This window comes from Sphaerodactylus townsendi, linkage group LG17, assembly GCF_021028975.2.
Source record: "Sphaerodactylus townsendi isolate TG3544 linkage group LG17, MPM_Stown_v2.3, whole genome shotgun sequence".
Lineage (NCBI taxonomy): Eukaryota > Metazoa > Chordata > Lepidosauria > Squamata > Sphaerodactylidae > Sphaerodactylus > Sphaerodactylus townsendi.
In genome coordinates this window covers 17,350,944-17,378,930 of record NC_059441.1, presented here as the reverse complement: position 1 = coordinate 17,378,930, position 27,987 = coordinate 17,350,944, and the positions used below count along the sequence as shown (strand labels likewise).

General features: G+C 45.0%; 1 protein-coding gene across 1 annotated transcript in view; it reads right to left on the bottom strand.

Moving 5' to 3' along the window:
* GALK2 (galactokinase 2) overlaps positions 1-27,987 on the bottom strand; it is a 91,628-nt gene that overhangs the window by 38,534 nt on the left and 25,107 nt on the right. Inside the window, 3 exon segments of the mRNA XM_048481803.1 lie at positions 15,139-15,273; positions 15,276-15,305; positions 17,462-17,560. Coding sequence (XP_048337760.1) covers positions 15,139-15,273; positions 15,276-15,305; positions 17,462-17,560 — 264 coding nt within the window.

Below are 27,987 nucleotides of genomic sequence, written 5' to 3'. Positions count from 1 at the left end.
GCATGCGTTTTAGGATACAAAATGAATACAAGATGTTTATTTTAACCAAATAAACCAGCTATTCGGCCTTCTAGAATATTTTTCCCCTTCCACTTGGAATTACTTCAATGATCTGCTCAGCAGGCATTTAATTAAACATTCAGTCTCCAGCAGTGGTGGGATCCAAAACTTTTAGTAACAGGTTCCCATGGTGGTGGGATTCAAACTGTGGCGTAGCGTCAATGGGGCTGGGCGGGGCACGACGGGGGCGTGGCCAGGCATTCCGGGGACGGGGCATTCCTGGGGCGGGGCTGTGGCAAGGACACAGCCGCTGCGCCAGTTCTTGGGCAGGAAATGAATGCACGCAGGCGCAGGCTGCCACGCACGCCGGTGCACCTCCTGCTAGACTGCTTCAAGTTCTGCACGCTACTGCTGAGAGGAGGGGCGTAACTGAAGCAAAAATCATGTGGCAAAATCACCAATTAGTAACCCCCTCTCAGCACACACGAATAATTAGTAACCTACTCTCGGGAACCTGTGAGAACCTGCTGGATCCCACCTCTGGTCTCCAGCAATAGCAAGGTATGTGAACGCACGATGCTGCCGTCTACTGGGGTTGATTCCAGAGGCATATCTAGGGAAAGTGTAGCCTGGTGCAAAATCTGAGTTTTCTGCCCCCAGCCCCATATGGGGGCCACCCTCTCCCCCACCAAACAATGTTTTGTGTATGGACCTGGGGGGGGGGGAGAAGAGGAGTGTGGGGGCTATTCCTCCCCCCATGTGATTAGATGGCCGGAGCCCAGGGACATAAAAGGTCAAATTTCTCCCAGGCTGGTACGCCCCTGGTTTATTCTACCACTCTACTGAGCAATGTTTATTTATTTACACCTCATGTTTCCTTTTGGCTCAGGTCTGAACCCTTCATCCAAATTAAGTGTCTTTTCCATGGGAGGAAGGCCTTTTCGGTCTAGAGCAGCGGTTTCCAAACAGTGCTCTGCGGAGCACTTGGTGATCTCCAAGTGCTTCGCAAAGGGATTGGAATAAATGTGACAAGATCTCAACATTGTGCATTTGCTTAATAGAACTATGTGGGATACCTAACAAGGGTCATGAGTAAGATATGTTTTCAGCTCCATTGACTCAGTGTGGAGTGACTGTAGGGTGGATATATGTTATGTCCACTTTGTGGATGGGGAGGGGGTTTAGGCCACGGAGGGAAACAGATCTCATTGTGGAGGATTATCTGGGGAATTCAGATTAGCCTGTGCACTCCCACACATGCCAGCTGGGTGACCTTGGGCTAGTCACAGTTCTTCTGAGCTCTCTCAGCCCCACCTACCTCACAGGGTATTTGTTGTGAGGGGGGAAGGACAAGGAGATTGTCAGCCCCTTTGAGTCTCCTACAAGAGAGAAAGGGGGGATATAAATCCAAACTCTTCATTGTGACATGCCTCTGAAGATGTCAGTCATAGATGCGGGCCAAATGTCAGGAGCAAAATCTACCCAACCAATGCCACATAGCCTTGAAAACCCGCGTTGACTCCAGCCATGAAAACCTTCGACAATCATTTAAATAGCTCCTCACCTCAAAATACTAATTTAGCTTCATGATTTAACTTTTCCAGCACCTAGCATTCTTTAGCCACTAGGCAATGCCAGTTCCTTAGCAGACAGGATAATCCCGGATACTTCTCTTGACATTATAGTAGACAAGTCATAATAAAGAGACCTGATATTCCACCCAGACGACCTCCCTCGTGCTGTTTGAAGAGGCTTTGAAACAGCTGCTGATATACACAGATCATCATTGGCTATTCCTGGAAAGAGGATTTCTGCGTTTCTTTTGCTTTGATCTGATTCTTGATGACTGAATCTCATCTTTCCCTGGGTGTCACGCATTGCTGGGACAAACAAACATGACAAGACTAAATATTTGGGGCAGTCATTTGCAGTGACGGGGCTGCTGTCCGGTTCTTCCATTTTTGCTTCGATCTGCGGAGGTACACTGACCCCCTCCCCTACTTTCTTCCTTAAGCTTCTACCTGGGAGTAGGGGTGCAAAGGCCACAGGGCTGTATCCAAGAAGGACACTCAGGGAGGCTTGCCTAAAGATACATGAAATGATAATGGTGAGTGGCCTCTGAGCATGTACAAAGCGAGTTCCCCCCTCAGAGCGATCACAACCAAATCTCGCACATCTGAGATCTGAAGGGATGGGTTCCAGGCAGCACTTATGATCATAGCAACTGAGTCCTGTTCTTATATAACAGCACCTGGGCAAAAGATGCTGCTAGGCAGGGATGACGCTCTCCATAATGAGAAACCCACACACCTGCTCGCACTCACTGGGACAGACTGGCAGGAAACCAGCCACCTCCATGTGGCTCACAGCTTGGTCAGCTACCTCCTTTGCTGCATGGGACTCATCTGGTTACCTCCTTCCCTATGCCACACAAAGGTTGAGGTGCTCCATGTTCAGAACTGGAGGGGGGGGGGAAGGGGGCAGGTGTCTGGCTTTGTCCATAAGCTCATCACGATATTTCCCAGTGTCCTTAATGATCAATCCACCTCTACTCACTAAGAATAGCTTTAAAAGGGGCTTGGACAGATTTATGAAGTCGATCTATGGCAGGGGTAGGGAACCTGCGGCTCTCCAGATGTTCAGGAACTACAATTCCCATCAGCCCCTACCAGCATGGCCAATTGGCCATGCTGACAGAAACGTGATGAGATTGTGGATTCCACAGAGCTATCCTGGAAAACATCTGAGGTTCCCACCCCTGATCTATGGCTACTAATCTTGATCCTCTTTTGATCTGAGACCTGCAAAGCCTACCTTAGCAGACCAGGTGCTCGGGAGCAGCAGCAGCAGAAGGCCATTGCTTTCACATCCTGCATGTGAGCTCCCAAAGGCACCTGGTGGGCCACTGCAGTAGCAGAGGTGCTGGACTAGATGGACTCTGGTCTGAGATCCAGCAGGCTCGTTCTTATGTTGTCTTATTTTCTTAATACTGGAAAAAGCTATTGTGGGACTACTTAACTTTTAACTGCCAGAAGCTCCAAGTGCGGTCTCTCAAGTTTTCCTGGAATTTGTTAATCAAATCAATCAAGCCTTTATTGGCCAAATAGTAAGCGATAAAGAATAAACCTACAAACAAGATAAAACTGGTGCAAAAAGCCATGGATTACACAGAGCATAGGAATAAAATGTTCAGTAAAGGTAAAAAAAATGCTGCTGGTTTTGATAATTTCCAAAGAGGAAGTTCCTGCCACTACCACATGAAGGAAGGATCCTGGATTATTCAGCAAAGCAGTGTAATCTAAATAAATCAGGGAGCTCAGTTGAGAATAAAGGAGTAAGATTCACATTATTACTTGAATCTAATGTCCTTAGAATCTGGGACAGCTATAGAAGAACCAAATAACAAAATAAATATAGAAGACTTAATAATAAATAAGTAAATAGAAGTAAATAATAGAAGTAAATATAAGTAAATGAATGAATGAATGGAATGAATGAATGAATGATTAGATGAATGAATGAATGAATGAATGGAAATGAATGAATGAATGAATGAATGAATGAATGAATGAATGAATGAATGGTGGGCCAAAGATCTGACTCAAGCTTCAGCTGCTATTACACAGGCAACAATCTATTGGTAGAAATTGAAACTCCTGCTACATCATCAGTGTCCCTGTTTTCTGTCTCTTTGGGGAAATGTTTGGTCTTTGGAAGATGGTGCATCTCTAGAGATGGGTGAGGGGAAGAATACATTTTGGCATATGTATGAAAAATGCACAGGAGGCTATATAGCCCTGACCTTGTCAGAACTTGGGAGCTAAAAGCAGGGTTAGTGCTTTCGAAGAGGAGACCACCTTAAAAGATTCTTGCAAGGAGGCGAAAGGCACTTGGCAGAGCCCCTCTGGTTCCTCACCGCCTTTCATGTAAAGCCCCCCCTTGCTGCAGGGTGCAGCCATGGGTCAACTTGACAGCTATGTTATCTGCACTGTGGAAGACTACGCCGGTCCCTCAATGTCATTCCGTTACTCCTGCAACAAACATTTACCCAAATAATAGTAGAATCCCTGCGGCATGTATCTTTTGACTTGCGGCTCCCTATTTATTAGATCTAGTACAAAGCTAGATTCCAAAGCAGTTCAATTATAACGTGCTAAAGTGTAAGCGGAGGAACACTGCCCATAACGGGTTTAACTTGCAGTAGGTGGAGAGGGACGCAGACTTGGGTGACGCGAGAGGAGGGGTTGTGGGCTTGGGGAGGGACAGGATGCATTGCACACAAAAGTTGTTCTAAACGTTAGAGTGATGACAGGCCTACGAACAACACCCTCGATCGAAAGCCACTGCATTTTTGAACGTACAAGGGGTGAATTAATGGCCCAGGTTTAGCTTGGCGAAGAAAAGGAATAGCCTGTATATGCTCAAAGCCTTTTTTTCTGGCATGGAAAACAGGTTGTGGGGCTACATCCCAGAGAGCCCTGGGTTGCATTAAATCCTGGCCACCGTCCAGTGACTGCTAGGCGAGAGCAGCGGTTGCGGTTACTTTCCCTGAAGACAGGGGTGCAAAAATATTGTCAGTGACGAAGCCTTGCACTCAAAATGCCCTCGGGGGGCCTCTGTTTGTTTGTTTCAGGTTTTTTAATTATGACTTATTCTTAAGGAGAAACATATTCCCGACCACAACTCTGTCTAAATGGAGGAGTTTTTGTCAGGGCAATTTTAATAAAGAGGTTCATGGAGTCTTTTTCCTTTCCAAGCTAAAAATGTGGTCTGTTCCCACTCCTAGATTACACAGATAACGTAAGTTCAGCCCCAGTGGGCTGTGGGGCTCCATGTTATCCAATTATATGTCACTGTATATGGCATTTTGGCTGAGTTCTCGGAGTGCAGCCTAAATTAGTGCGGGAATAATGAGAGTGACGGGTAAAAAAAAGGCTTAAAAAAAATAAATGAAGCAGAATTGGAATTCCGGAGGGTAACATACTTCTTAGACATTGGGGCCCTTGGCCGATCCAGCGATGCTGGGACAGAGTAGCTGCATAAAACTACCAGTTTACAGTGATACAGGCTGTCTTCCAGGATTTCAGAAAGCTCAAACAGAACAACTGCCCATATGGCACATGTGCAAGAATTTGTTGGCAGACTAGTGGCATGGATAGAATTCCCTGAAAGTTCGATTGAAAAAGGTAACAGAGAAGAACACAAGAAGAGCCTGCTGGATCAGACCCGTGGGCCATTCTGTTTCATGAAGTGGGCCTTAAAAGTTGCCTTAGGAAGAGCCAAACAGGAGAGCATGAGAAGACAAAGTCCCTCCCCTGGATACGACCTCCCACTGCTGGGATTTTGTGAGTCTACTGCCTCACTGTAAATGAATCTAATTAGTAGTGAGTCATTGCTAAGGGACTCGGCTCCTCCAATGAATTTGTCAACCCCCCTTTTCCTTAGAGAATCACAGAGTTGGAAGAGACCCCAAGGGGTCATCAAGTCCAACCCCCTGCAATGCAGGAACACACAATCAAAGCACTCCAGACAGATGGCCATCCAGCCTCTGTTTAAAAACCTCCAAAGAAGGAGACTCCACCACGCTCCAAGGTACTGCATTCCACTGTCTGCAAACAGCCCTGGCGCTCAGGAAGTTTTTTCCCTGATGTTTGGAGTGGAGATCTACTTTTCCCTTCACCTTGAACCCATGACTCCCTGGTCCCTAGTCTCTGGGCAGCAGAAAATAAGCTTGCTTCCTCACCAACATGACATCCCTTCAAATATCTAAACCTAAAGTAACAAACAAAACAAGTAGTACAAACAAACAAAATGCAAAACAAACCTTGGCCATCATGTCACCTCTTAGCCTTTTCCCTTCACTCAAACTCAGCATCCCCAGCTCCTCAGAGTCTCTCTTCAGGTAGGGGGCATTTTAAAAGCAGCCTATTCTTGTGGCCATCAAGTTACCACAACTGGCCAGGGGAATTTCACAAAGTTAATCACTTGTGGAGTAAAGAAAATTCTTCACTTGTTGGCTATCCTTTGAACAATAGTCCCTTTCAAGAATTCCTAGATCAGTCCCTCAACACTGTGTGAAACTTCCTAGAGTCTGCACAGAACTGAGCCGCCCGGGAGAGCTTATCCCCGTGGTGGGATCCAAAATGTTAGTAACAAAAGGTTCCCCATGTTGGTGGGATTCAAACTGTGGCGTTAAGCCAATGGGAGCTGGGTGGGGGGGGCACAACAGTGAGGGGGGCATTGGCCAGGCATTCCCTAGGCGGGGGCATTCCCTGAAGTGAGGGCTGTGGCAAGTGTTGCGCAGCCACTGAACCCGGTCCTTGGGCAGGGAAGCGAGGTGCAGCATGCACAGGCTGCCAGCCCAGCGGTGCACCTCCTGCCCTAGACTGTTTCAAGTTCTGTGCTTACTGCTGAGAGGAGGAGGCATTAACTAAAGGCAAAAAATCCGTACGTGCAGCAAAATCTCACCCAATTGGTAACCCCCCTCTGCGGCACAATAATAAATAATGAGTGTAACCTACTCCGGGGAGACCTGTGAGGGGAACTCTGCTGGATCCCACCTCTGGCTTATCCTACTGGTGGCCCCTTCTGCTGGCGAAGCGACACCAGTGTGTGGTGGCTTCACACACCTGCACGGGACTTAGAAACCGCACGGGTCCTTAACCTATTTGCCAGCTTATTTTCATTGGAGTTGCTCTTATGAGTTCCTAGTATTATGGGAGAGGGAGAAAAAAGTTTTCTCTCTCCCCACTTTTCTCCACATCATGCATAGTTTAATAGAACCTCTATCCATGTCATCCCATGGCAGCCTGTTTTTTTAGGAAGCGAAAACTCCCCATCTAGAGTTGCCAAGTCGGGCTTTAGGAAATTCCTGTAGATTTGGCAGTGAAACCCAGGGAAGCATTGATGGAGCTTTGAGGGAGGCATTACTAGGAGTAATAAAAAGCATCAGGATCAGATATGTGCTTAACCAGCTTTTTCCGTTTCTGTTAAGCTGCTACTGTCTTAAAAAACTAAAAAAATTGGCCTACTTGAGGTACTACATATAATGAACAAAAGAAAACACAGTATGCTACATCCTCCAAGTATACATTCTCCACGTGGTTTTATACAAAGGGCATTACACAACTGATTGCTTTATTTTCAATCCCTTTCCTAATAATTCTTAGCATAGAGTTTGCCTTTAATTTGTTAATTTTGAGATATCTTGGCTTCCAGTAACCACTATTATTTTGAACTACATGGAACCTGCAACAAAATATATCAAGCAGCCAAAGAAAGAATATACTCGAGTGTCAATTGGAATAGTCCCTGCAACTACACTTTCAGTGTGTCTTACAGCATCAAAGAGACAGGATTGCCATCACTTAATTCTTTTTTGTTAAAGTTTCCAATGTGGGGGAAAGAACCGGGTAATCTCACGGTTCAAGCATTGTGAATCACAGGGGAGATTCTTAAAAAAGATGGGAATTCTTTTCTATATTGAATTTTTTGCCAAAAGGTTTATGGAGTCAAGGTATTGTACCTACTCTAGCAGATTCATTTCTCAAAATCCGCTTAATACTTGCTAAGCACGAAATCTTTTCATAGGCTATATGACTGAACCACAGAAACTCATTTGCTTAATTATAGCCTGCAGAATTCCTATAGCCCAGTGGCTTTTTGGGAGGCAGATTTTTTTAATTAATAAGAAGTTTTATTTTAGTGAACTAGCAGTAGCAATGCTAGGAAACTGTTAGGGGAAAAAATGAAATAAAATAAAATCCTAAGAACTGTTTCCCTGAGAGTAAGAGCCACTGGACATGAAATGGGACTCCTTCCCTATGAGAAAGAGGCTGCAGCGTTTTGGGACTCTTTAGTTTGGAGAGAGCTGGCTGAGGGGGGATATGAGTTGAAGTCTACAAAATTATGCATGGGGTAGAAAATGTTGACAGAGAGAGAATTTTCTCCTCTTTCTCTAATACTAGAACCAGAGGGCATACATTGAAAATGCTGGGGGGAAGAATTAGAACTAATAAAAGGAAACACTTCTTCACGCAACGTGTGATTGGTGTTTGGAATATGCTGCCACAGGAGGTGGTGATGGCCACTAACCTGGATAGCTTTAAAAGGGCTTGAGACAGTTGATTTATGGGAGGGAGAAGTCAGTCCTGATTCATGGCTACTGCAATCCTTGAGTCCTCCCTATAGATCTGAGACTGCAAATGCCTTAACAGACCAGGTGCTTCAGGAGCCTTGGCCATGAGGAGGCTAGCCATTCGTTCACATCCTACATGTGAGCTCCCCAAGGCACCTGGTGGGCCACTGCGAGTAGCAGAGAGCTGGACTAGATGGACTTTGGTCTGATCCAGCTGGCTTGTTCTTATGTTCTTACTCCGTTCTGAGCAGCCTGTTTAAGAGAAGGTCAAAACCTGGACTGCAAGTTAACAAACTGCTTACTGTTTGTCCTCTCCTGTTTTTCAATTTAAGCCTTGTTTTTTCCCTTGTACGAATTTTTTCAAAAACGAGCTACATTTGGTGCCATCTAGTGACTTTCCAAGGTCTATTTCTTCTGGAGAGGAACGTTTTAGTCAAATGCTTTGGATGTAAAGGACATTAATATTTAGACACCAATTCATCAAAAGGGAAATCTGTTTTTACTTATGATATCAGTATGTCTAAGTGCAACTTTCTCCGACCCTTTCCAGTTATGCCAATTTTATGGGTTTGCTTTCCATTTTTCTATCCTAACGCTCAACCCAAACTAGCTATTTATTTGCTTTGTTTATAGTCTGCCTTTCTTATTGAGACTCAAGGCCGATTACAGAACTGGAAAACAATGCAAAAAAGGCCAATATGGCGGATCCAACCACAACTATAAAAGGAGAGCAATGAAATAAAAACACTATAACGCATCCAATAAACAATGCAATGTAATATTATTTTAAAACTCCCTAAAGTATTCAGACACTGAGACTACAACCCTATTCCCTTTATTACAAAAATGCCCCTGGCTCAATTGCTATGCAAATGGCTGTTGTTTTTAGGCTGTCTGAATGGATAATGAGTTGGATTTAACTGGCTTTTTCACTAGTGGATTTGGGAGTCTTCTTTATGAGAACTCAAAAAAAAAAGCTGTGTTAGGATCAGTGGCAGAAGTCATGTGGGGCGGGGGTTATGATAAGGAGGGGAAAAGGACAATGTTAAGCTAAAAACGTGGTGGGACCCAACCAGAGGTGGGATCCAGCAGGTTCTCGAGAGTGAGTTACTAATTATTTGTGTGTGCCGAGAGGGGGTTACTACTTGGGTCCGCTTTTCCATCTCCACGCCCTCGCCTCCCCGAGAGCCATACTGCCTTTGAATATGAAAGTTCCATATAGCAATTGCGACTAATAATGTAACTCCCTGAACTGGGTTAATCCCTTTCAGGTACCTTTTATCTCACCAGTCTCTATCAAAGAACCTGTGTGTTTCACCATTGCATTTTCTATAATGTGATGATGATTTAGAAATGACCTGGTGCAAAAAAAAAATTTGGGGTTGTGGTGGGGTGGCTGCCCATGGGGGGGCATCCAACTCAGGTTTTGGCTTGGAGGGCTCAGGTTTGCCCTAGAGCCACCTCTACTTGCCCCTTTGTTGAGGGGGGGCTGGCGAGGGAACCTGTTACTAAAATTTTTTGGATCCCACCACTGGACTCAACCCAATATGTTTTCGCATACCTGATAAAATGGGTAAGGGACTACAACCCTATTCTCTTTTGACACTGAAATTCACAGGGTAACAGCCCCAGCAGCAATGGAAAGGGGCAGTTTGACTCTTGATTCACTTGTAGGATATAACCATGACCCTGACTCTTGTGGCAATGGGAGAAGTACTCTTTGATGTAAACTCCCCCTGTTACATTGCAGAACGTGGATCTAAGGAGTCCGCTATTATCCGTCGCAATTTTTAAATCAAAATGCAATTACTCTGCATTATTTACTATTATATACCACCTTAGATCCTGGGGAAGGTTATACCTTTTTCAGTAAACATGCTGAGATCTGCAAGAAATAGGTTAAAGTCGGATTTTAATCTTAACTGAATTATACCTTGGCTCAGTGGTGGGATTCAAATAATTTAACAACCGGTTCCGATGGCAGGATTCAAACAATTTAACAGCTGGTTGCAGTGGTGGGATCCAAAAATTTTAATAACAGGTTCCGATGGTGGTGGGATTCAAACAGTGGCGCCGCCGCACTCACGCACCTCCAGTCCCTATTAGGCAGGGAGGTTGCTTTAGTAACCCCTTCTTGGCACTCGGAAAAAAATTAGTAACCACTTCTAGAGAAGTGGTGAGAACTGGTTGGATCCCATCTCTGGCTGGTTGCTTACAAGCACCATTTTAACAACCGGTTTTGCCGAAGTGGTGCGAAAAGGCTGAATCCCACCACTGCCTTAGCTCATAATTCTTTTTTGTTCTATAAACTTTTTTGTTTTATGACCAAACTAACTGCTAAATTTTTAATTCACATTATCTGTTTTTATAAATGATCCGTGGCACTGGTATGTGTAACTTATTCATAGACAGCGAGTATAACTTTTTTCAAATACAGCATTCGTGTTTATTCACATCTCAATGTGTTATGCCAATAAAGGTTTATTGTACTGTATTATTGTAAACTCTTTTAGGGATAACTGTGCTATGTGAAGTCTATAACACTGATCAAATCAAGATGGCACAAGGAGGTTATTATCACACTTTATAGCACATAAGAACATAAGAACATAAGCACGGAATCCTATAGGCCCTCCTAGCACAGTGGAGCACAGAGGCAAGTTTAAATGTTGCATCTCTCTTCTCTAATAGGAGGAAAATAAACAGAGCCAGCATCTTCCTGTGCAGCTGATTATAGGGAGCAATTTCCCACGTGAGGCATTTGTTTCCGGACTGGCCATTTCAGGCTGTGTAGTAGGAAAGAATAAATTTTAAGAATGTTCCAACATTCATTACAGCATACAGAGGGGAAGTGATACATTGAATTTCTACCTGACATACTATTTACCTAAGTGTGAGCAATATCACATGTAGAAAGGAAGCATGTTGTGGGTTTTCCGGGCTACGTGGTTGTGGTCTGGTGGATCTTGTTCCTAACGTTTCGCCTGCATCTGTGGCTGGCATCTTCAGAGGTGTATCACAGAGGGAAGTCTGTTACATACTGTGTCCAGTGAGAAGGGAATGTTTTAGTGGGGTATATATTGTCCATTATTATTTACTTTTGTTAATATCACAATTGCCACTTCTTTAGCTGGTTGTTGGCCTTTCCTTACAACTCGAGCCTCACCCAGAGGCCTAGGACATTGTAATGTATCAGTATAGTATTAGCGCATTATTTTTATTTAAAATTCTAATGGGCTGCCCCCCCCCTTACCCATAAACCACCTGTGGAGGCTGAAGTGAGACAGTCTATTTACAAGAACTTAATGTAGGACTTCTGCTCATTTATCCTAATATGAATCAGAAAACATAGAAGTGGGAGATAAGGAGGGGGGGAACCAAGACTGTTTGGCTCAAAGTTCAAGACCTTCCCTTTCCCGCTTCCAGAATGGAGTAAAATCCCTCTGCAGCACTGGTTTTGATAACAGGGACTCTAAAAGCAAGAATTTCCTGGCAGCTCAAACTGAGATGGCTGGAAGACCTACAGCAATCTCCTAACTAGGTCTTGGTTGCCAAGAAAAAGGACTTATCCGGCTGTGCCCTTCTACATAGTTAGCGCAATTGCTCTGCAATAGCAGTTAGGGGAAAGGGAAGAGCTACATTCACAGGCTATGAGTCTACATTTGTGGGAATGCTCTGACTTCTTACAAAGAATCGTGAGCTCTGTAGTTTGGTACAGATGTTAAGAATTTTCTCCCCCTTTCTCTGCACAGAATTAGAACTCCTAGGATTTCTTGGGGAGAAGCAAGACTTAGACAGCTAAATGAAAGCCCCTTATATAGATGATTCCAACATTGGCTGGGTGATCTCTGCACCAAAAGATTTCCAAACGGTGCATTATGATTAAAAATTTACCAGGATTTAATTAACCTGCACAATTCATCCGACTTTCAAGGTTTTTCAAAGAGTTGTTACAAATAGTTGGGAATATGCTTGAGCAACCAGTGTATGAACAAAATGGCAACCCAGGGGTTCTATGATACTACAGGGTTTCTTCAAGATGCTTTACAGAAAGGGAAATTAACAGTTTCCAGGAATCCAAGTGTGAACTAGGCACAGATTTTTGCCAGTTATGTGCCTGTCACTTCACAAAAAAGGATTGCAAAAACATTGAGGATTATTATTAATCAGCGTGTCAATTTTTCAGTCAGGTTAAGACATTGATGGCCCGAACCTTTAGGGCGAGAGTAGAACTGGCCCAATTGCAACCCCAAAACTCCCACTTATTTATCGCATAAAGTGCCAACCTGGCAATTTTAACCTGAATGCTGAGGTTTTTGGTTTAGAAGAAAAAACTGGTTGGCTCCCCTCTCCCTCCATTCCCACCAGCTCAAGCAGGGGCCAGCCTGCCTCTAACTCCATCAGAGTTCTGCTTGGCAGCCCAGCTTCTGTGCCTCTCTAGCATCTCTCCTCCCCTGTGCCCCCCCCCCCTCAGGCAGCAGCCGCCCGAGTTTGGGCACCAGGCCAGCCAGCCAAGACCTCCCTTGCTCATCACCGCGGTGCTTGCACATCATGCTCAGTGGCCCAGGGCCAGCCTAGATGGGGCGTGTATGTGGGGGGTGATTTTCAGCCCCCCACATGACAAACTTGTGTGCGCCCCCACATGGGTCTCCACAGAAACTCTGTGGCTTGGCGTGCCACAGAGGGCGACTCCTCTGGGCACCCGTACATGGGTCTGCCCAAACTCTGGCAGGATCCCATGGGGTTGCTCTGCACTTGGGCCATGTATATTTTCAGTTATGCAAATGGGTATTTCCATGCTGGCTCTTTGATGAACTCTTGCTGAGTTTGGTGACACTTAGTTTTTGTGGTGGTATGTGTGTTTGGTGCCATGGCATTTGACTGTGACATCATTCCTATGAATGTAATATCCTCAAAATCGTCCCTAATGATTCATGAAGCTTGGCTCAGGTCTTGCAAATTGAGAGCTGTGGCTTCCTTGATAGAGGCAATCCATCTTCTCCTGTTGCCTTCCACTTTTCCTAGTTTTATTGTCTTTTCCTATGAGTCTTGTCTTCTCATCATGTGACTGACGTACGGCAGGCTCAGCTCAGTTTGACATTGTTAGGCTCCAATTATAAAAGGCTCAAGGGCCATCTTCATTAATAGCTCAAAGCCGCTATGCTTATTATTATATTATATTATATTATATTATATTATATTATATTATATTATATTATATTATATTATATTATATTATATTATATTATATTATATTATATTATATTATATTATATTATTTATTTATTGTATTTGTATACCGCCCTCCCCGAAGGCTCAGGGCGGTTTCCAACAAAATAAAAAGTTAAAACATCATATATATAAGTTAATTGGCAACCCAAGTTAATTGGCAACCCAATATTATATTATATTTATATTATATTATATTATATTATATTATATTATATTATATTATATTATATTATATTATATTATATTATATTATATTATATTAATTTTTGCTCCCAAAGATGCTCTATGTCTTATTTTCAGGGGACGTCTTATTTTTTCTAAGTGTTCTGTTAGATAGGGCATGCTTCCCAACAAAACACACTTTCACGATCTTACTTTCAGAGTTACCTTATATTTACATACTGGCAGCAAAAAACCTCTACTACGTCTTATTTTCCGGGGATGTCTTATATTCAGGGAAACAGGGTATTATCTCTCTTCTAATTATTTGTACTTTCTCCACATGCTATCAGCATGTTTCAAGTCCCAAGGATCTCTGTATTTTATTTGAGAGGCAAAACCATCAAAGTGCTATAAATAAGATTCTGCACTGGTAAGATGAACTCAGCAATTCACTGAATTCATACACACAGCCCTCTTCATGGTATGTAAATAACTAGGAGCGAATCTTTCTAAAGGAAACTGCTGTACAAACAATGTACCCCCCCACCACCACCAAGTGAAGAGAAAAAGCTTATCCCATGAGATAGCTGCAGAGCTCATCCCTTTTTCCTGTTATGTATCTACCTGCGGAAGAAACCAAAAGAGAAGCTCGACGATGGTAATCTCTGCCAAGATTTTCTTTGCTTGCTTGAAACCCTGCCTACATGTATGGAGCCAGTGCTTAGAATTTATAAACAGGAAGCTGAAAACTTAAATGGAAACGACCCGATTGGGGACTCTTTCACTTATGGTCAAACACTTACTGGGGGGAGCGCTGACTATGGTACATTTTAACAGGAACTGACCCCTCCCGCTAATCCCGATTGCTTCGTTAAACATTTTCAGAAAAGAAAAGTTGTGGGGTGGGAATGAGTCTGCTGGACCGGGAGAAGTGATACTTAGATCATTCACACTTCCCGTACGCAACACGATGCCTCACTTTCTCAAGCAGCAGAAACTGTAAAGGTCATCACTAATGGGTAACATTTTAAGTTGCTCAATCGCTATTTCAGCGCTTTACATTTTCTCCTGGCAACTGCAACCCTTTAAACTTCTGCCCTGCTCTGAGTTAAACTCGAGTCGTGATTTGAACTATGAGCAGGGAGGAGAGCATATTTCCTCGGACCCAAAACTCAGCCTTCGAGAATCCTGCCTTCCAAAAATACAAATACGTGGAATTCTAAGATCTATGCTAGAAATGCTGCTTCACGACTTCCCATTTATTATGGCAGAACTATCAAAACATTTGTTTCCCCTTTTTTTTATATGCCTGGTATTAGACAATGCTCTCATTAAATCACAGCGGTCTTTTGAGAATTAATCTTTGCTCTGGGACGGTGCAGGGCTCTTGGAGCGCTATGCTGCCCAAATGGAGATAGAAGCTATATGAAGGGCCAAATTCCATTTGTCATGTGGATATGGCCCTAGTCCAGGCCTTGAAGAGAGAAACATGCCCTTTGAGGCAACACCTGACCTGGTGTTAAAATAAAGCAACAACTGGTAGGAGTAGAAGGAAGCATATACTTGGATGATGGTTTCATTAGGTCTTGATGAAAGCCATACGGTACCTTTGCGGCCAGACGACACTCCATCACCCTGATATTGAAATGAGAAGTCGCTGCCTTGTTCATTTCAACGCAACTGTTTGCAATAACAAACGCCACTCCTGCTGGACAGAGCCTGGCGTCCACGTGTCGCCCTCAAAGAAAGGACCCCTGAACTCTATCAGCTTGGCCTGTGGGAAAGAAAAATGAACCGCAACGAAGGCCGTTTTAACTGGTAGCCAGCAAAACGTTTAAGACCAATCAATCAAGATGCCATTTTCCTTTGGGCTTTTTTTCTTCTCGGGGGAATGCGGTTTAAATCAGGGCACGGTGACCACAGAACAGTCAGAAAACCCCTTGTCCCACCCCGCCTCCAGCAACCAAGTTAATTTTTTTAATTCTATTAGATTTCTATGCTGCCCTTTCCCTTTTGGGCTTGGGGCGGTTGACAACAATTCACAGAATAAAATACAATAACTGTAAACCTTTCAAACGATGATTCAGTTTAAAAACGATACTTACAACAAACCCAGATGGTAGATACTATCAGTGAGCTCAAAAAATCCCTAAAGGAAAGGTAGAAACATTCCTCTTAATACAGGGGTCTGCAACCTGCGGCTCTCCAGATGTCCATGGACTACAATTCCCATCAGCCCTTGCCAGCATGGCCAATTGGAAGGGGCTGATGGGATTTGTAGTCCATGAACATCTGGAGAGCCGCAGGTTGCAGGCCCCTGTCCTAATACATCTATTAGAGATAGGATGGATGGTGGATCATAAGGGGCGAGGGAGGAGCCAGAATAGACCACCAGGGTTGCTCCAACCAGGGCTGCCCTCTGTTTTACAGGCCCTGCAGAGCTGAACTAGGCCCCGCAGGGCCTTGGTCTCATCAGACAGATGATGAGACCATCAGGGCCGAAACGGTCCTGGCCCTGGTTGAGTCAGATTTCCTTTGGGCCAGGGATCACAAGTAAATTATTCCTTGATGAACAGAGCATCCATTGGGTGACCAAGCAGGAGAGATTGTTTCAAAGGACCATTGGTCCCAGACCATTTAGGGCACAGGTGTCAATCTTGCGGCCCTCCAGATGTTCATGAACTACAAGGAGCAGCAGTGGCGTAGGAGGTTAAGAGTTCGTGTATCTAATCTGGAGGAACCGGGTTTGATTCCCAGCTCTGCCGCCTGAGCTGTGGAGGCTTATCTGGGGAATTCAGATTAGCCTGTACACTCCCACACACGCCAGCTGGGTGACCTTGGGCTAGTCACAGCTTCTCGGAGCTCTCTCAGCCCCACCTACCTCACAGGGTGTTTGTTGTGAGGGGGGAAGGGCAAGGAGATGGTAAGCCCCCTTGAGTCTCCTGCAGGAGAGAAAGGGGGGATATAAATCCAAACTCTTCTCTTCTACAATTCCCATCAGCCCTTGCCAGTGTAGCCAATGCTCATGTTGGGAGGGACTGATGGGAATTGTAGTTCATGAACATCTGGAGGGCCGCGAGTCTGACACCCCTGATTTAGGGCTTTGTACATCAGTACCAACACCTAAAACTTGATCCGGTACTCCACTAGGGCAGCTGAACCAGGGCAGCTGGAGGAGTGCAGGTTGAATGTGTGTCTGCCATGAGGTTCCAGTCAGGACCCACGCTGCTGCGCTCTGGACCAGCTGGAACAAGCTCCAAAGTAGCCCTGCGTAGAGTGAGTTGCAGTGATCTAACCTGGAGGTGACTGTTGCGTGGATCACAGTGGCTGAGTCAGCCTGGGACAGGTAGGGTGCCAGTTCAACAGTCACACCTGAACCATTCTGTCCTTCAAAGATGCATGATGACCAAAGGGAGTTTGAAGCATCAGTGATCCAAACAAGGCTCTTGCACAGATGTCCTAGTTAGGGATGATGAAGAAGAAGAGTTTGGATTTATATCCCCCCTTTCTCTCCTGCAGGAGACTCAAAGGGGCTTACAATCTCCTTGCCCTTGCTCCCTCACAACAAACACCCTGTGAGGTAGGTGGGGCTGAGAGATGGTGGGGTGGGCATGGTGGGGATGGAAGAAAGGTGGATCTATGCTCCCTCTCACCCCACACCAGGCCTTTTGGAGCTGTAGCAAACTTTAATTGAGATATGGTGTCAAGAAGGTGGCCACAGTAATGGAAAGTAAATCAGGGTTATGAGCAGTGCAGACAACCCACACTGTATCTCTTTACTTCAATAACATGCTTCTTGTACATATATGCCCCATCTAGTTGGGGGCCATGAACTTCCAGAAGTCCATCATTCAACACTGCATTGCCATGCCAGATTATCTTTTCAGCCTTTCTTAATGACTTGTCAGTTCGGACTCAGGTGGTACCTACAGTTCCTTTCTCCGCGAGGAAGCAGATGGATTGGTCCATGCCGCCGCCTTCCGTGCCGATGTAACGTTCGCTCTTGGCGCAAAGTTCGGCCAGTTCCACCTGAGAAAACACAGAGCTCAGTGCACAAAGGGAAAGAGATGCTCTCCCCCTGCCCGGCCCCAGCCATCCTGGACAAACGAACTGATGGAAGAGGGTGAGTGCGTTTCTATTTGATAGGCCTCTGAGATCACTAATTTCCCACACATTCCGTACCGGTTGCCTCAGCTTTTGATATCAGCCAGCTCCGTCTCTAAGCAGGTACTGAACAAGGTGATCTGGAATCTCTCATGCCTCTCTGTACTTCCCTTCATCCAATATAGGCCAGGATTTCTCTACCTCCAGCACACCTGCAAAGACTGAACAGTGTGCATTTAAAAGGGGATTCTTTTCTATTCACTGAACTTGCTGCCAGACAAAACTAGGCTGAGATCAGAGGTGGGATCCAGCAGGTTCTCACCAATTCCCAAGTGTGGGTTACTAATTATTTGTGTGTGCCGAGAGGGGGTTTCTAATTGGGTCTGCTTTTCCGTTAGAAATTCCATTAGGTCCAAAAATCATAAAGTCCTGTTGTTTCCTATGTGGCCAAGGTAGAAAACGGATAATTCTCCCTGTTGGGCTGTTCTAAAAACATGTTTTAGAAATATGGTAAAGTTCCTTGTCTAAGGAAAGTATCCTTCTTTTGATTTCTAGAAACAAAATTAAGTATTTGAAAGTATTAAGTATTTGACAGGCTGTCAATTAGAGGAGAAGTAGTTGTTTCTGTAGGCAGTAGACAATAGGACTTGCTATAATGAATTTAAATTATGGACAGAAAGATACCAGCTGGAAATTAGGAACTTTTTTTTTTTGCAGTAAGAGTTTTTTACAGTAACAGATAAATTATTAATGCCCCGCCCCTGGAATGCCCGGCCACGCCCCCGTCGTGCCACGCCCAGCCCCATTAGCGCTATGCCACTGTTTGAATCCCACCACCATGGGATGTTACTAAAATTTTTGGATCCCACCACTGGCTGAGATGGTGGAAGTCTAGTTCTGGGGCACATGCTCCCTTCTTGGGACACTTGAGGTTGGTGCTTAAGCAGAAAATAAAGAGCAGGAAGAGTCGGAGTATTGCAGAGTATTTATCTTGATCCATCCTGCAAACAAGTTTGCAATTAGGGGCAGTGACTGGTGTGAGGCTTACTGATGTCACGAAGGGGCCAGTGACTCCTTACGAAGGAGGAATTTGGATTTATAGCCCCCTTTACTGTAAGGAATCTCAAAGCAGCTTACAAACTCCTTCCCTTCCTCTCCCCATGACAGACACCTCGTGAGGTACGTGGGGCTGAGAGAGTTCTGAGAGAACTGTGATTAGCCTACGATCACCCAGCAGCCTTCGTGTGTAGGAGCAATGATGCTTCCCTACACTTCTCCTAAGCAGAAGAGGCATTTTGCAGGCTCCTTCCCAAATGCGTGCGCCCCAGCGAAGTTCAAAAAGAGAAGGCAGGCTAACAGGTTCTAGATACATTTAGCCTGCTACCAGGCGATTCTTTGCTACTCTTTTGTGTATATTCTTTGCCCATTTTGCTCTTCCTTTCAGCAAGTAATTCCTTAAAGTAAGATATTACAGTTTTACTTGGGGGCTATGACAATTCTTCTCCCATGACATTGCCTATTAGATTCCCTTATTAGGAGCAGCAGTGGCGTAGTGGTTAAGAGCAGGTGCACGCTAATCTGGAGGAACCGGGTTTGATTCCCCGCTCTGCCGCTTGAACTGTGGAGGCTTATCTGGGGAATTCAGATCAGCCTGTGTATTCCCACACACGCCAGCTAGGTGACCTTGGGCTAGCCACAGATTTTTGGAGCTCTCTCAGCCCCACCCACCTCACAGGGTGTTTGTTGTGGAGGATGGGGAAGGGAAAGGAGATTGGTAAGACCCTTTGAGTCTCCTTACAGGAGAGAAAGGGGGAATATAAATCCAAACTCCTCCTCCTCCTCCTCCTCCTTCTTATTGACTGCCCTGTATAATCCGCCTTGAGTCCTGGTTGGAAAGGTAGACTATAAATAATGCAAACAGAAATAAAAACAGCTCTGGGTGTCTCATGAAAGGTCATACTAGAATAAATGTTGTTCCTCTTTAAAGCACCACTGGGTTTTTGTTGTGTTCATCAATAAGAAAAGCTCACAGTAAGTCAAAGCGGAGCTGGGCATGGTGGCAGCTGCATGGCATCAAAGATATAGCCAGGAGACAGGCACGTAGGTAAGGCAGGGGTTCACGGGTTCAAACCCCTCCCATTACATGTCCGGCTTGCTTGAAACAATGCATGGAATGGAACAGCCGAATATTTGCTCAGTCACTGAATCCACCCCATAAAAAATCTATACCTACGGCACTGCCAAGAGAGGCCTTGGATGTCTCACAAGAGGCAAAGGAGTTGGGAGGATTTCAGACAGTTCCTCAAACACAGGCAATTTGGGCTAGGAACAGAGGTGGGATCCAGCAGGTTCTCACCAGTTCCCGAGAGGGGGTTACTAATTATTTGTGTGTGCTGAGAGGGGGTTACTAATTGGGTCTGCTTTTCTGTTAGAAATTCCATTAGGTCCAAAAATCATAAAGTCCTGTTGTTTCCTATGTGGCTGGTTAGCGAAGGTAGAAAACGGGATAATTCCCCCTGTTGGGCTGTTTTAAAAACAGGTTTTAGAAATATGGTAAAGTTCCTTGTTTAAGGAAAGTATCCTTCTTTTGATTTCTAGAAACAAAACTAAGTATTTGAAAGTATTAAGTATTTGACAGGCAGTCAATTAGAGGAGAAGTAGTTGTTTCTGTTGGCAGTAGACAATAGGACCTGCTATAATGAGTTTAAATTATGGACAGAAAGATACCAGCTGGAAATTAGGAACTTTTTTTTACTGTAAGAGTTTTTTACAGTAACAGAGAAATTGTTAATGCCCCACCCCCGGAATGCTCGGCCATGCCCCTGTCGTGCCCCGCCCAGCCCCATTGGCGCTACGCCACTGTTTGAATCCCACCACCATGGGAACCTTACTAAAATTTTTGGATCCCACCACTGGCTAGGAAGGACTTCTTAGTGGGATGGAGGAGGGGACTCTTGCATGCTTTAATTTCCCTTCCCCTCTAGAATTGAAGACCTGGGCTTTATCCTGTGAAGATTAAGGTATTTCGTGGGAGGAAATGGAAAAGCCAGGACAATGCTGGGTTGCTATTTACCACTGGACCCTACTACCCTCTTTGCAAAGTTACACAATCCCCTTTCACCTTTTCTACCTGCTCACACAGTTGAGATCGGCCAAGCTTCCATCCAGGAAATTACAGACAGGATAATTCCTAAATTACCTGAATTTAAGACACCGCCTCAAACGTGAGAAGCACAAGGGTTTCACAAAGGACAGGGAAGAATTCAAGCAAGGGGCATATTGCTGATTTTCTTTCCCAGCCGAGTTAGACCATCTCAGGGCCTGAAGCTGGATAACCACCAAAGTAGTGACATTAACCAGCACGAGGCTGTAAGATAGAGGAATGCAGGCCTGCCAGCCGACTTGTCCGATGAGCTGGAAAACTTGCGGGTCAAGCTTACAAATGCAGTGAAAACTGATAGGCTCACTTCACAGTGCTCTAAACTTATAAAATAAGTGATATAAACTCCCCCACCCCACCCCCGCAATAAACTCCTAGTTAAGAGGACGGAGCTGTCAAAAAAGATTAACAAAAACTTGAATATGTGCACAGAATTGAACCTGAATAAACTCGTATCAGGAGACCAAGTTGCACTGATTGGCGCTCCCAGGTTAAGCAGATGCTTTTAATCCAAAAATAAAACGAAAGATTGTTCTTTCTTCAGTGCATTTTGGGAGGTAACTGTAACACTGCTAATGATGAATTTCACAGTTATAACCTCTTTTCCAGTACATCCTACTCCAGAGCTTCCACTCTACTCAACACTGCCCTTAAAAATGTTTTAAAGGCCCCGCCCTCCTCAGACTCCACCCCCAACCTCTCCCAACTTGGAGATGGCAACCTTAGACTGGGAAGAGAAGGATAATCGACATTTTTCTAAAGATCCATTTAGCTGTCTCACAGTGCTAAGAAATTGCCACCCCTATCTACAGACACAAAGTCTTCTGGGATACGCTGAGGAATTCATCAGCCTCTGCCCATTCCCCATGTAAAACACTGAATCATTGGGAAAGACCTTCAGACCAGGTTATTCCTTACTGGTGGGCCTCTTCTCATTAATGGCCTGTGTCCAGGGGCGTAATGCCCATTGGGCAAGGTGGGCAGCTGCCCAGGGCATCACCTTGTGGGGGGGGCACCAAAAATGCAGGGTTCGTTTTTGGGTATTTTTACTGGTTTTCCGTTTTTGGCCTGCAGCGGGCGCAGTTTTTAGGCTAGCGGCACCCCCTTCAGGCACCAATGACCTGGTGCAAAAAAAATTTTTTTGATCGTGGTGGGGTAGCCGCCCATGGGGGGGGGGCATCCAATTCAGGTTTTACCCAGGGCTCCAGTTTGCCTCGTTACGCCCCTGCCTGTGTCTGGGTTTTTCCAAAGCACTGTTTTCACCATGTGGTGCTGGAAACCACAGAAGGATAACAGCTGTATAGTATTATCATTATTAAACTATGACTCTACCGCACAAGATTTGTCTTAGGAAATATGTGTGGGATTTGACACTCACACACACACACACACCCGCATGTGGTAACCACCAACGGCATGTCTGCACTTGATTCTTAACCAGACTTATCATATTACTTATTCCTAGATCTACATACAGCCTGTTATCGGGGGGGGGGGGGGGATATCATTGCCATCTTTATGTGTTGCATCTATTGGCCCCCGAGACCACCTGCTATTGATTTTTAGCAAGTAGATACGGTGGCATATAAAACAGAGTGGCATCATGTTTATCTGTTTTGTTTCTTTTCTTTTTTTTCAAATCTTCTTATATCACAACCACTTAGCCTGATTGGATCACACTTCCCACCAATACCAGAGGGTCAGATGGACCTTTCGCAAAAGATTAACTGCCTTGCAGATGAGTATAAACAGAGAAACACGTTTTCTTTTATTCTATGAAAGGGCCTTGTCGGTCTCCCATCGGAAAAGTTTGACCAGCATACCAGCCCAGTAACCGAGTTCAGACGTTGAGGCCCTTATCTGTGTGCTGAAACCCACTGAGGTTTGGCGCAAGAGAGGGGGTCTTCGTTGCCCAGAGAAGGGCAACGAGGATGATTGAAGGATTGGAGCACCTTCCTTATGAGGAGAGGCTGCAGCGTTTGGGACTCTTTAGTTTGGAGAGGAGACGTCTGAGGGGGGATATGATTGAAGTCTATAAAATTATGCATGGGGTAGAAAATGTTGACAGAGAGAAATTTTTCTCTTTCTCACAATACTAGAACCAGGAGGCATTCATTGAAAATGCTGGGGGGAAGAATTAGAACTAATAAAAGGAAACACTTCTTCACGCAACGTGTGATTGGTGTTTGGAATATGCTGCCACAGGAGGTGGTGATGGCCACTAACCTGGATAGCTTTAAAAGGGGCTTGGACAGATTTATGGAGGAGAAGTCAATCTATGGCTACCAATCTTGATCCTCCTTGATCTCAGATTGCAAATGCCTTAGCAGACCAGGTGCTTGGGAGCAGCAGCAGCAGCAGCAGGCCATTGCTTTCACATCCTGCATGTGAGCTCCCAAAGGCACCTGGTGGGCCACTGCGAGTAGCAGAGTGCTGGACTAGATGGACTCTGGTCTGATCCAGCAGGCTAGTTCTTATGTTCTTATGTTCTATGTTCTTCCCAGCAGTGGCGTCAAAATTGTGGTACACATCTCCTTGAGGAAAAGCTCTGCCCTCTTCTTTGTTGTCCTGACATACAGTTAAAACTAAGAGGGTTTTTTTGAGGTGAGGTTGGATTAATTTCAGGAATATACGTCTGCTTCTGCTAATCATTTCTTCTAACTTTGGGGCTGGATTTCTGTTTTACACAATCTGTCATTTAAAAATTCAAGCTATATGTTAGCTGTCTTCTGGAAGGGCGAGGGTTGATATTTTAATAAATACGATCAAGCAGATCTTAAGTATCAACTATATACCAATATCTTTTAACCACCTGTTCCATTTCCAAGGAAATGATAACTGCTTCTTCCTTAAAGCCGCCTTTCTCTACAGCAGTGGTTCTCAACCTGGGGATCGCGATTCCTTTGGGGGTCGAACGACCCTTTCACAGGGGTCGCCTAAGACCATTGGAAAACGGTCTTTTTATATTTTATACCCTGTTTCCCCAAAAATAAGACATCCCCTGAAAATAAGACGTAGTAGAGGTTTTGCTGAAGTGCTAAATATAAAGAATCCCCCGAAAGTAAGACGTAGCAAAGTTTTTGTTTGGAAGCATGCCCGTCGACCAGAGCATGCAGCTGTGGAGCGGAAAAATAAGACATCCCCTGAAAATAAGACATAGCGCATCTTTGGGAGCAAAAATTAATATAAGACACTGTCTTATTTTTGGGGAAACACGCAGAGGTGGGATCCAGCAGGTTCTCACCAGTTCCCGAGAGGGGGTTACTAATTATTTGTGTGTGCAGAGAGGGGGTTACTAATTGGGTCCGCTTTTCTGTTAGAAATTCCATTAGAAAGTCCAAAAATCATAAAGTCCTGTTATTTCCTATGTGACCGGTTAGCGAAGGTAGAAAACGGGATAATTCTCCCTGTTGGGCTGTTTTAAAAACATGTTTTAGAAATATGGTCAAGTTCCTTGTTTAAGGAAAGTCTCCTTCTTTTGATTTCTAGAAACAAAATTAAGTATTTGAAAGTATTAAGTATTTGACAGGCAGTCAACTAGAGGAGAAGTAGTTGTTTCTGTTGGCAGTAGATGATAGGACTGAGTTTAAATTATGGACAGAAAGATACCAGCTGGAAATTAGGATATTTTTTTTTTACAGTATGAGTTTTTTACAGTAACAGAGAAATTATTAATGCCCTGCCCCCGGAATGCCTGGCCACGCCCCCATCGTGCCCCACCCAGCCCCATTGGCGCTACGCCACTGTTTGAATCCCACCACCATGGGAACCTGTTACTAAAATTTTTGGATCCCACCACTGGAAACACGGTATATACCAATTTTATGGTTGGGAGGAACAACGTAAGGAACTGTACTAAAGGGTCGCGGCATTAGGAAAGTTGAGAACCACTGCTCCGCAGCTTTCAGTGTTGTGTTAATTATTAAAACTTTCTTCCCACACTGCTGAGAGAATTCACATGATGGATTTATGCTGAAGTGCACCAGGATCTGGCGCTGTAAATTGTCTGGACAAGAGACCACCTGGCCACCAGATGCGAGCAGCCCGAAAGCAAGGTAGAAATGTGATAAATCAAACAGCAATAAAATATTAAAGAATGCCCAGGCAAGACTGCAATTTTGGGAACTGTGGTTCCCCAAACGCTGCTTAGGTCCTTTCTGCAAATATAATCCGGATGTTCGTATCAGCTGGTAACCGCTAGAGCCAAACTGGCAGCATCTGAGCTAGGGATGTTTATCATCGATGTTATATAAGAGATCATATTTAGTTTTTATATGCTTAGGCAATGAAAACATTTAATCAAAAGATACCCAATTAAAGCACAGAAAAACAACATTAGAAAGAACAGTGCCATGGTATGCGAGAGGGTTTTTCTCTCCCTGAAACGATACACAAAATATTGTGTTGGGCACTTCAAAACCAGATGGTTGTATAACAGATCTTCCAGATAGCGTTGTTTCCAAACAAGTTCCTTTCCCCCATTTTTAAATGGTAGGCTTGCTGCATACCTGCGCACATTAACTCCAAAAAAATCTACTCCCCACCCCCCACAGCTACATCTATTCTTCTTTAACCCCTTGCCTTCTGAGTTATCTCTCGAGCAGGGGTGTCAAACTCGCGGCCCTCCAGATGTTCATGAACTACAATTCCCATTAGTCCTTCCCAACATGAGCATTGGCTATACTGGCAAGGGCTGATGGGAATTGTAGTTCATGAACATCTGGAGGGCCGTGAGTTTGACACCTGTGCTCTTGAGTATTTCAGACAGAAACAGTACTGAACACTGCCTTGAAACACTTTGAATTGTCAAGGGTAACAAGAGTTCTGAAGGCTTTCATGCTAGAGTTTTTATCACAAAGGTACTTTGAAAGAACTAATCCCTCACATGCATTCTTATATATGTACAGGTTTATGGAAAGATGAAACATGAATCAGCATCTCGGTATCCCCACAAAATGCCTCTGAATCCTTTCCAAAAGTCCAATTCCCTCTATTGGACAAACTCCATTCCTATCTTAGTGCCTTTTGCCCAAACTGCATGGCTTGACACAGCTTTTTATAACAAGAGCCAGACTGGAATAAAAATACAAGTCTTGTTCTCGCCTCTGATCATGTGATGAAATGTAATGTAGGAAACCACTTTTCAAAACAACGGTGTAAGGAATCGTGGAGGGAATCTGGACAGAAAAAAAAAAACAGCCTCTTGTAATGCCACCTAAATTTGAGCCTTTTGGTAAGACGTTCACACAGATCCCTTTCACTTGTCATCTGTATGCTAAATTCACAAATGTTCTACAAAAATTGTGCCTCGTTTTCATCAGAAGCAAGAAAACAGATGACCTACCAGATGTTATGGACTACACTTCCCATCCGCCCCTGCCAGGATGGCCAATTGGCCATTTTGGCAGGGGCTGATGGGAAGTGTAGTCCATAACATCTGGAGTGCCAAAGGTTCGCCACCACGGACCTAAATAAATCTTAATCATTGGGAGAAGAGTATTTCAAGGATCACCTTCCACATAAACCTTCTCAGCTATGCAGTGGGGCAACTAAAAACAGCACTTTGCGGTAGTTGCGGTACCTCAGCTGTGGAAACCCCTGCCAACTACAGCACAGGTGTCAAACTCGCAGCCCTCCCAATGTTATGGACGACAGTTCCCATCATCCCCTGCTAGCAGCATGACACCTATGAACTACAGCATCATTTAACTGCTGCAGATTATAAGACTTTTACATCATCTAGCGAGGGAGGAAACTTATTCCCTCTACCTGTTACTCTGTTTTCTCTGTCTGCCTTTCAACAGCTCTGTAGTCGACCCACGCGGTCAGCGTAAGAACGAGACGAGACGCGGAGATAACATCTGGTGGAGATCGCCAGCAGCGGGAGACCGGAGGTCCGTGTTCCTAGCGAGTCTCCGAGTCTACGGTTCCTGTACCTTTTATTATTACTCTATATGATGTGGGAGGGAGGGACTGGGGGAGTTCGGAGAAGCGGGAAGGTGAGATCATCATGTGATACATGATCTCATCTGGCTACGTCTGAGGAGAGGGCGTGCAACGTCTGACCTAATAATCCTCACCTGAGGGCAAGACCATTGTCCCTGTGATGAGATTGAGCCAGACAGTTCGACCAGTGACTCATGGGGATGAGTGGGAGTGCGTCACGACCAGCAAGGCCGCAGGTCCGTTAGCGTCCCAACGTTCTACTCACGAGCACTGCTGGAATTGACAGTGCACTACATCTCACCAGCACACATTTTAGAAAGCGGGGCGAAGCTAAGAGCTGATTTAAAGGGGCGCTTGTCTCCTCCGCCCGTTTGGTCAAGTTGACCAAGCTGCTTGTGCAACATTAGAACTTGGCTGCGGGGTAGGGAAATGCGAGGGTTTCTTACACACACGTTACAGGCAATGTGAACCGCATTGAGCGAAACAGATCCGATAACAAGGCACACAATTAAAACCAATGCAGAGCTGTACAATAGCACTCAACCATCCTCGGCAGCCAGCTCAGAGGGGCTGACCACCAATCAGGGCAAAACATGCTTCAGATTAGATGCAACTTCTTGCAGCTCACGCACTTTCGTAATGGATCAACTGGGAATTATCGAAGATTAAAACAACACACATATGTACATTCTCACAACCTTGGTGATGTAACAACAACAAATAATCAATGGCAGCCGCGATTGTCCTAGAGGGTGCAGCTTGAAGCCCGAAGTTCCTGCTGCTGAGGAGGCCAGGGCATCCAGGCGGTGGAGAGTGGGAGTTGATGGACCCATGAGAACACAGGCCAAGCCGGCCAATAGTCTTAGCATTGTAGGAAGCGGAGTCAGGGGACTCCCACTAGGAAATGCGAGGGGAGCCGAACTCCCACGCCCGGGAGAGAGGCTGACAGCGTCGCTCCGACAGGAGGGTGAAAGGCAGAAGCCCGGGCCCAGTGACGTCCGGAGCTCCCAGGGTGGAGCCTGGGGTGGGACAATGGTGAAATGACTGAGGCAGCAAAGAGTTCCCGGCAAGAGAGTCCGAGGCTGAGATATGGATTAGCGTCCTCTCCCGCAGGTCAGAACCAGCCCTGGGGAGCAGGATGTTTCCGAACACGGGGGGGGAATGTCCTCCATGTGTGTGCAGTTCAACTGGCGAGCAGCCGGAGAATGGGCGGAGTGAGTTCCCACGTTATTTGCGCCCGGTGATC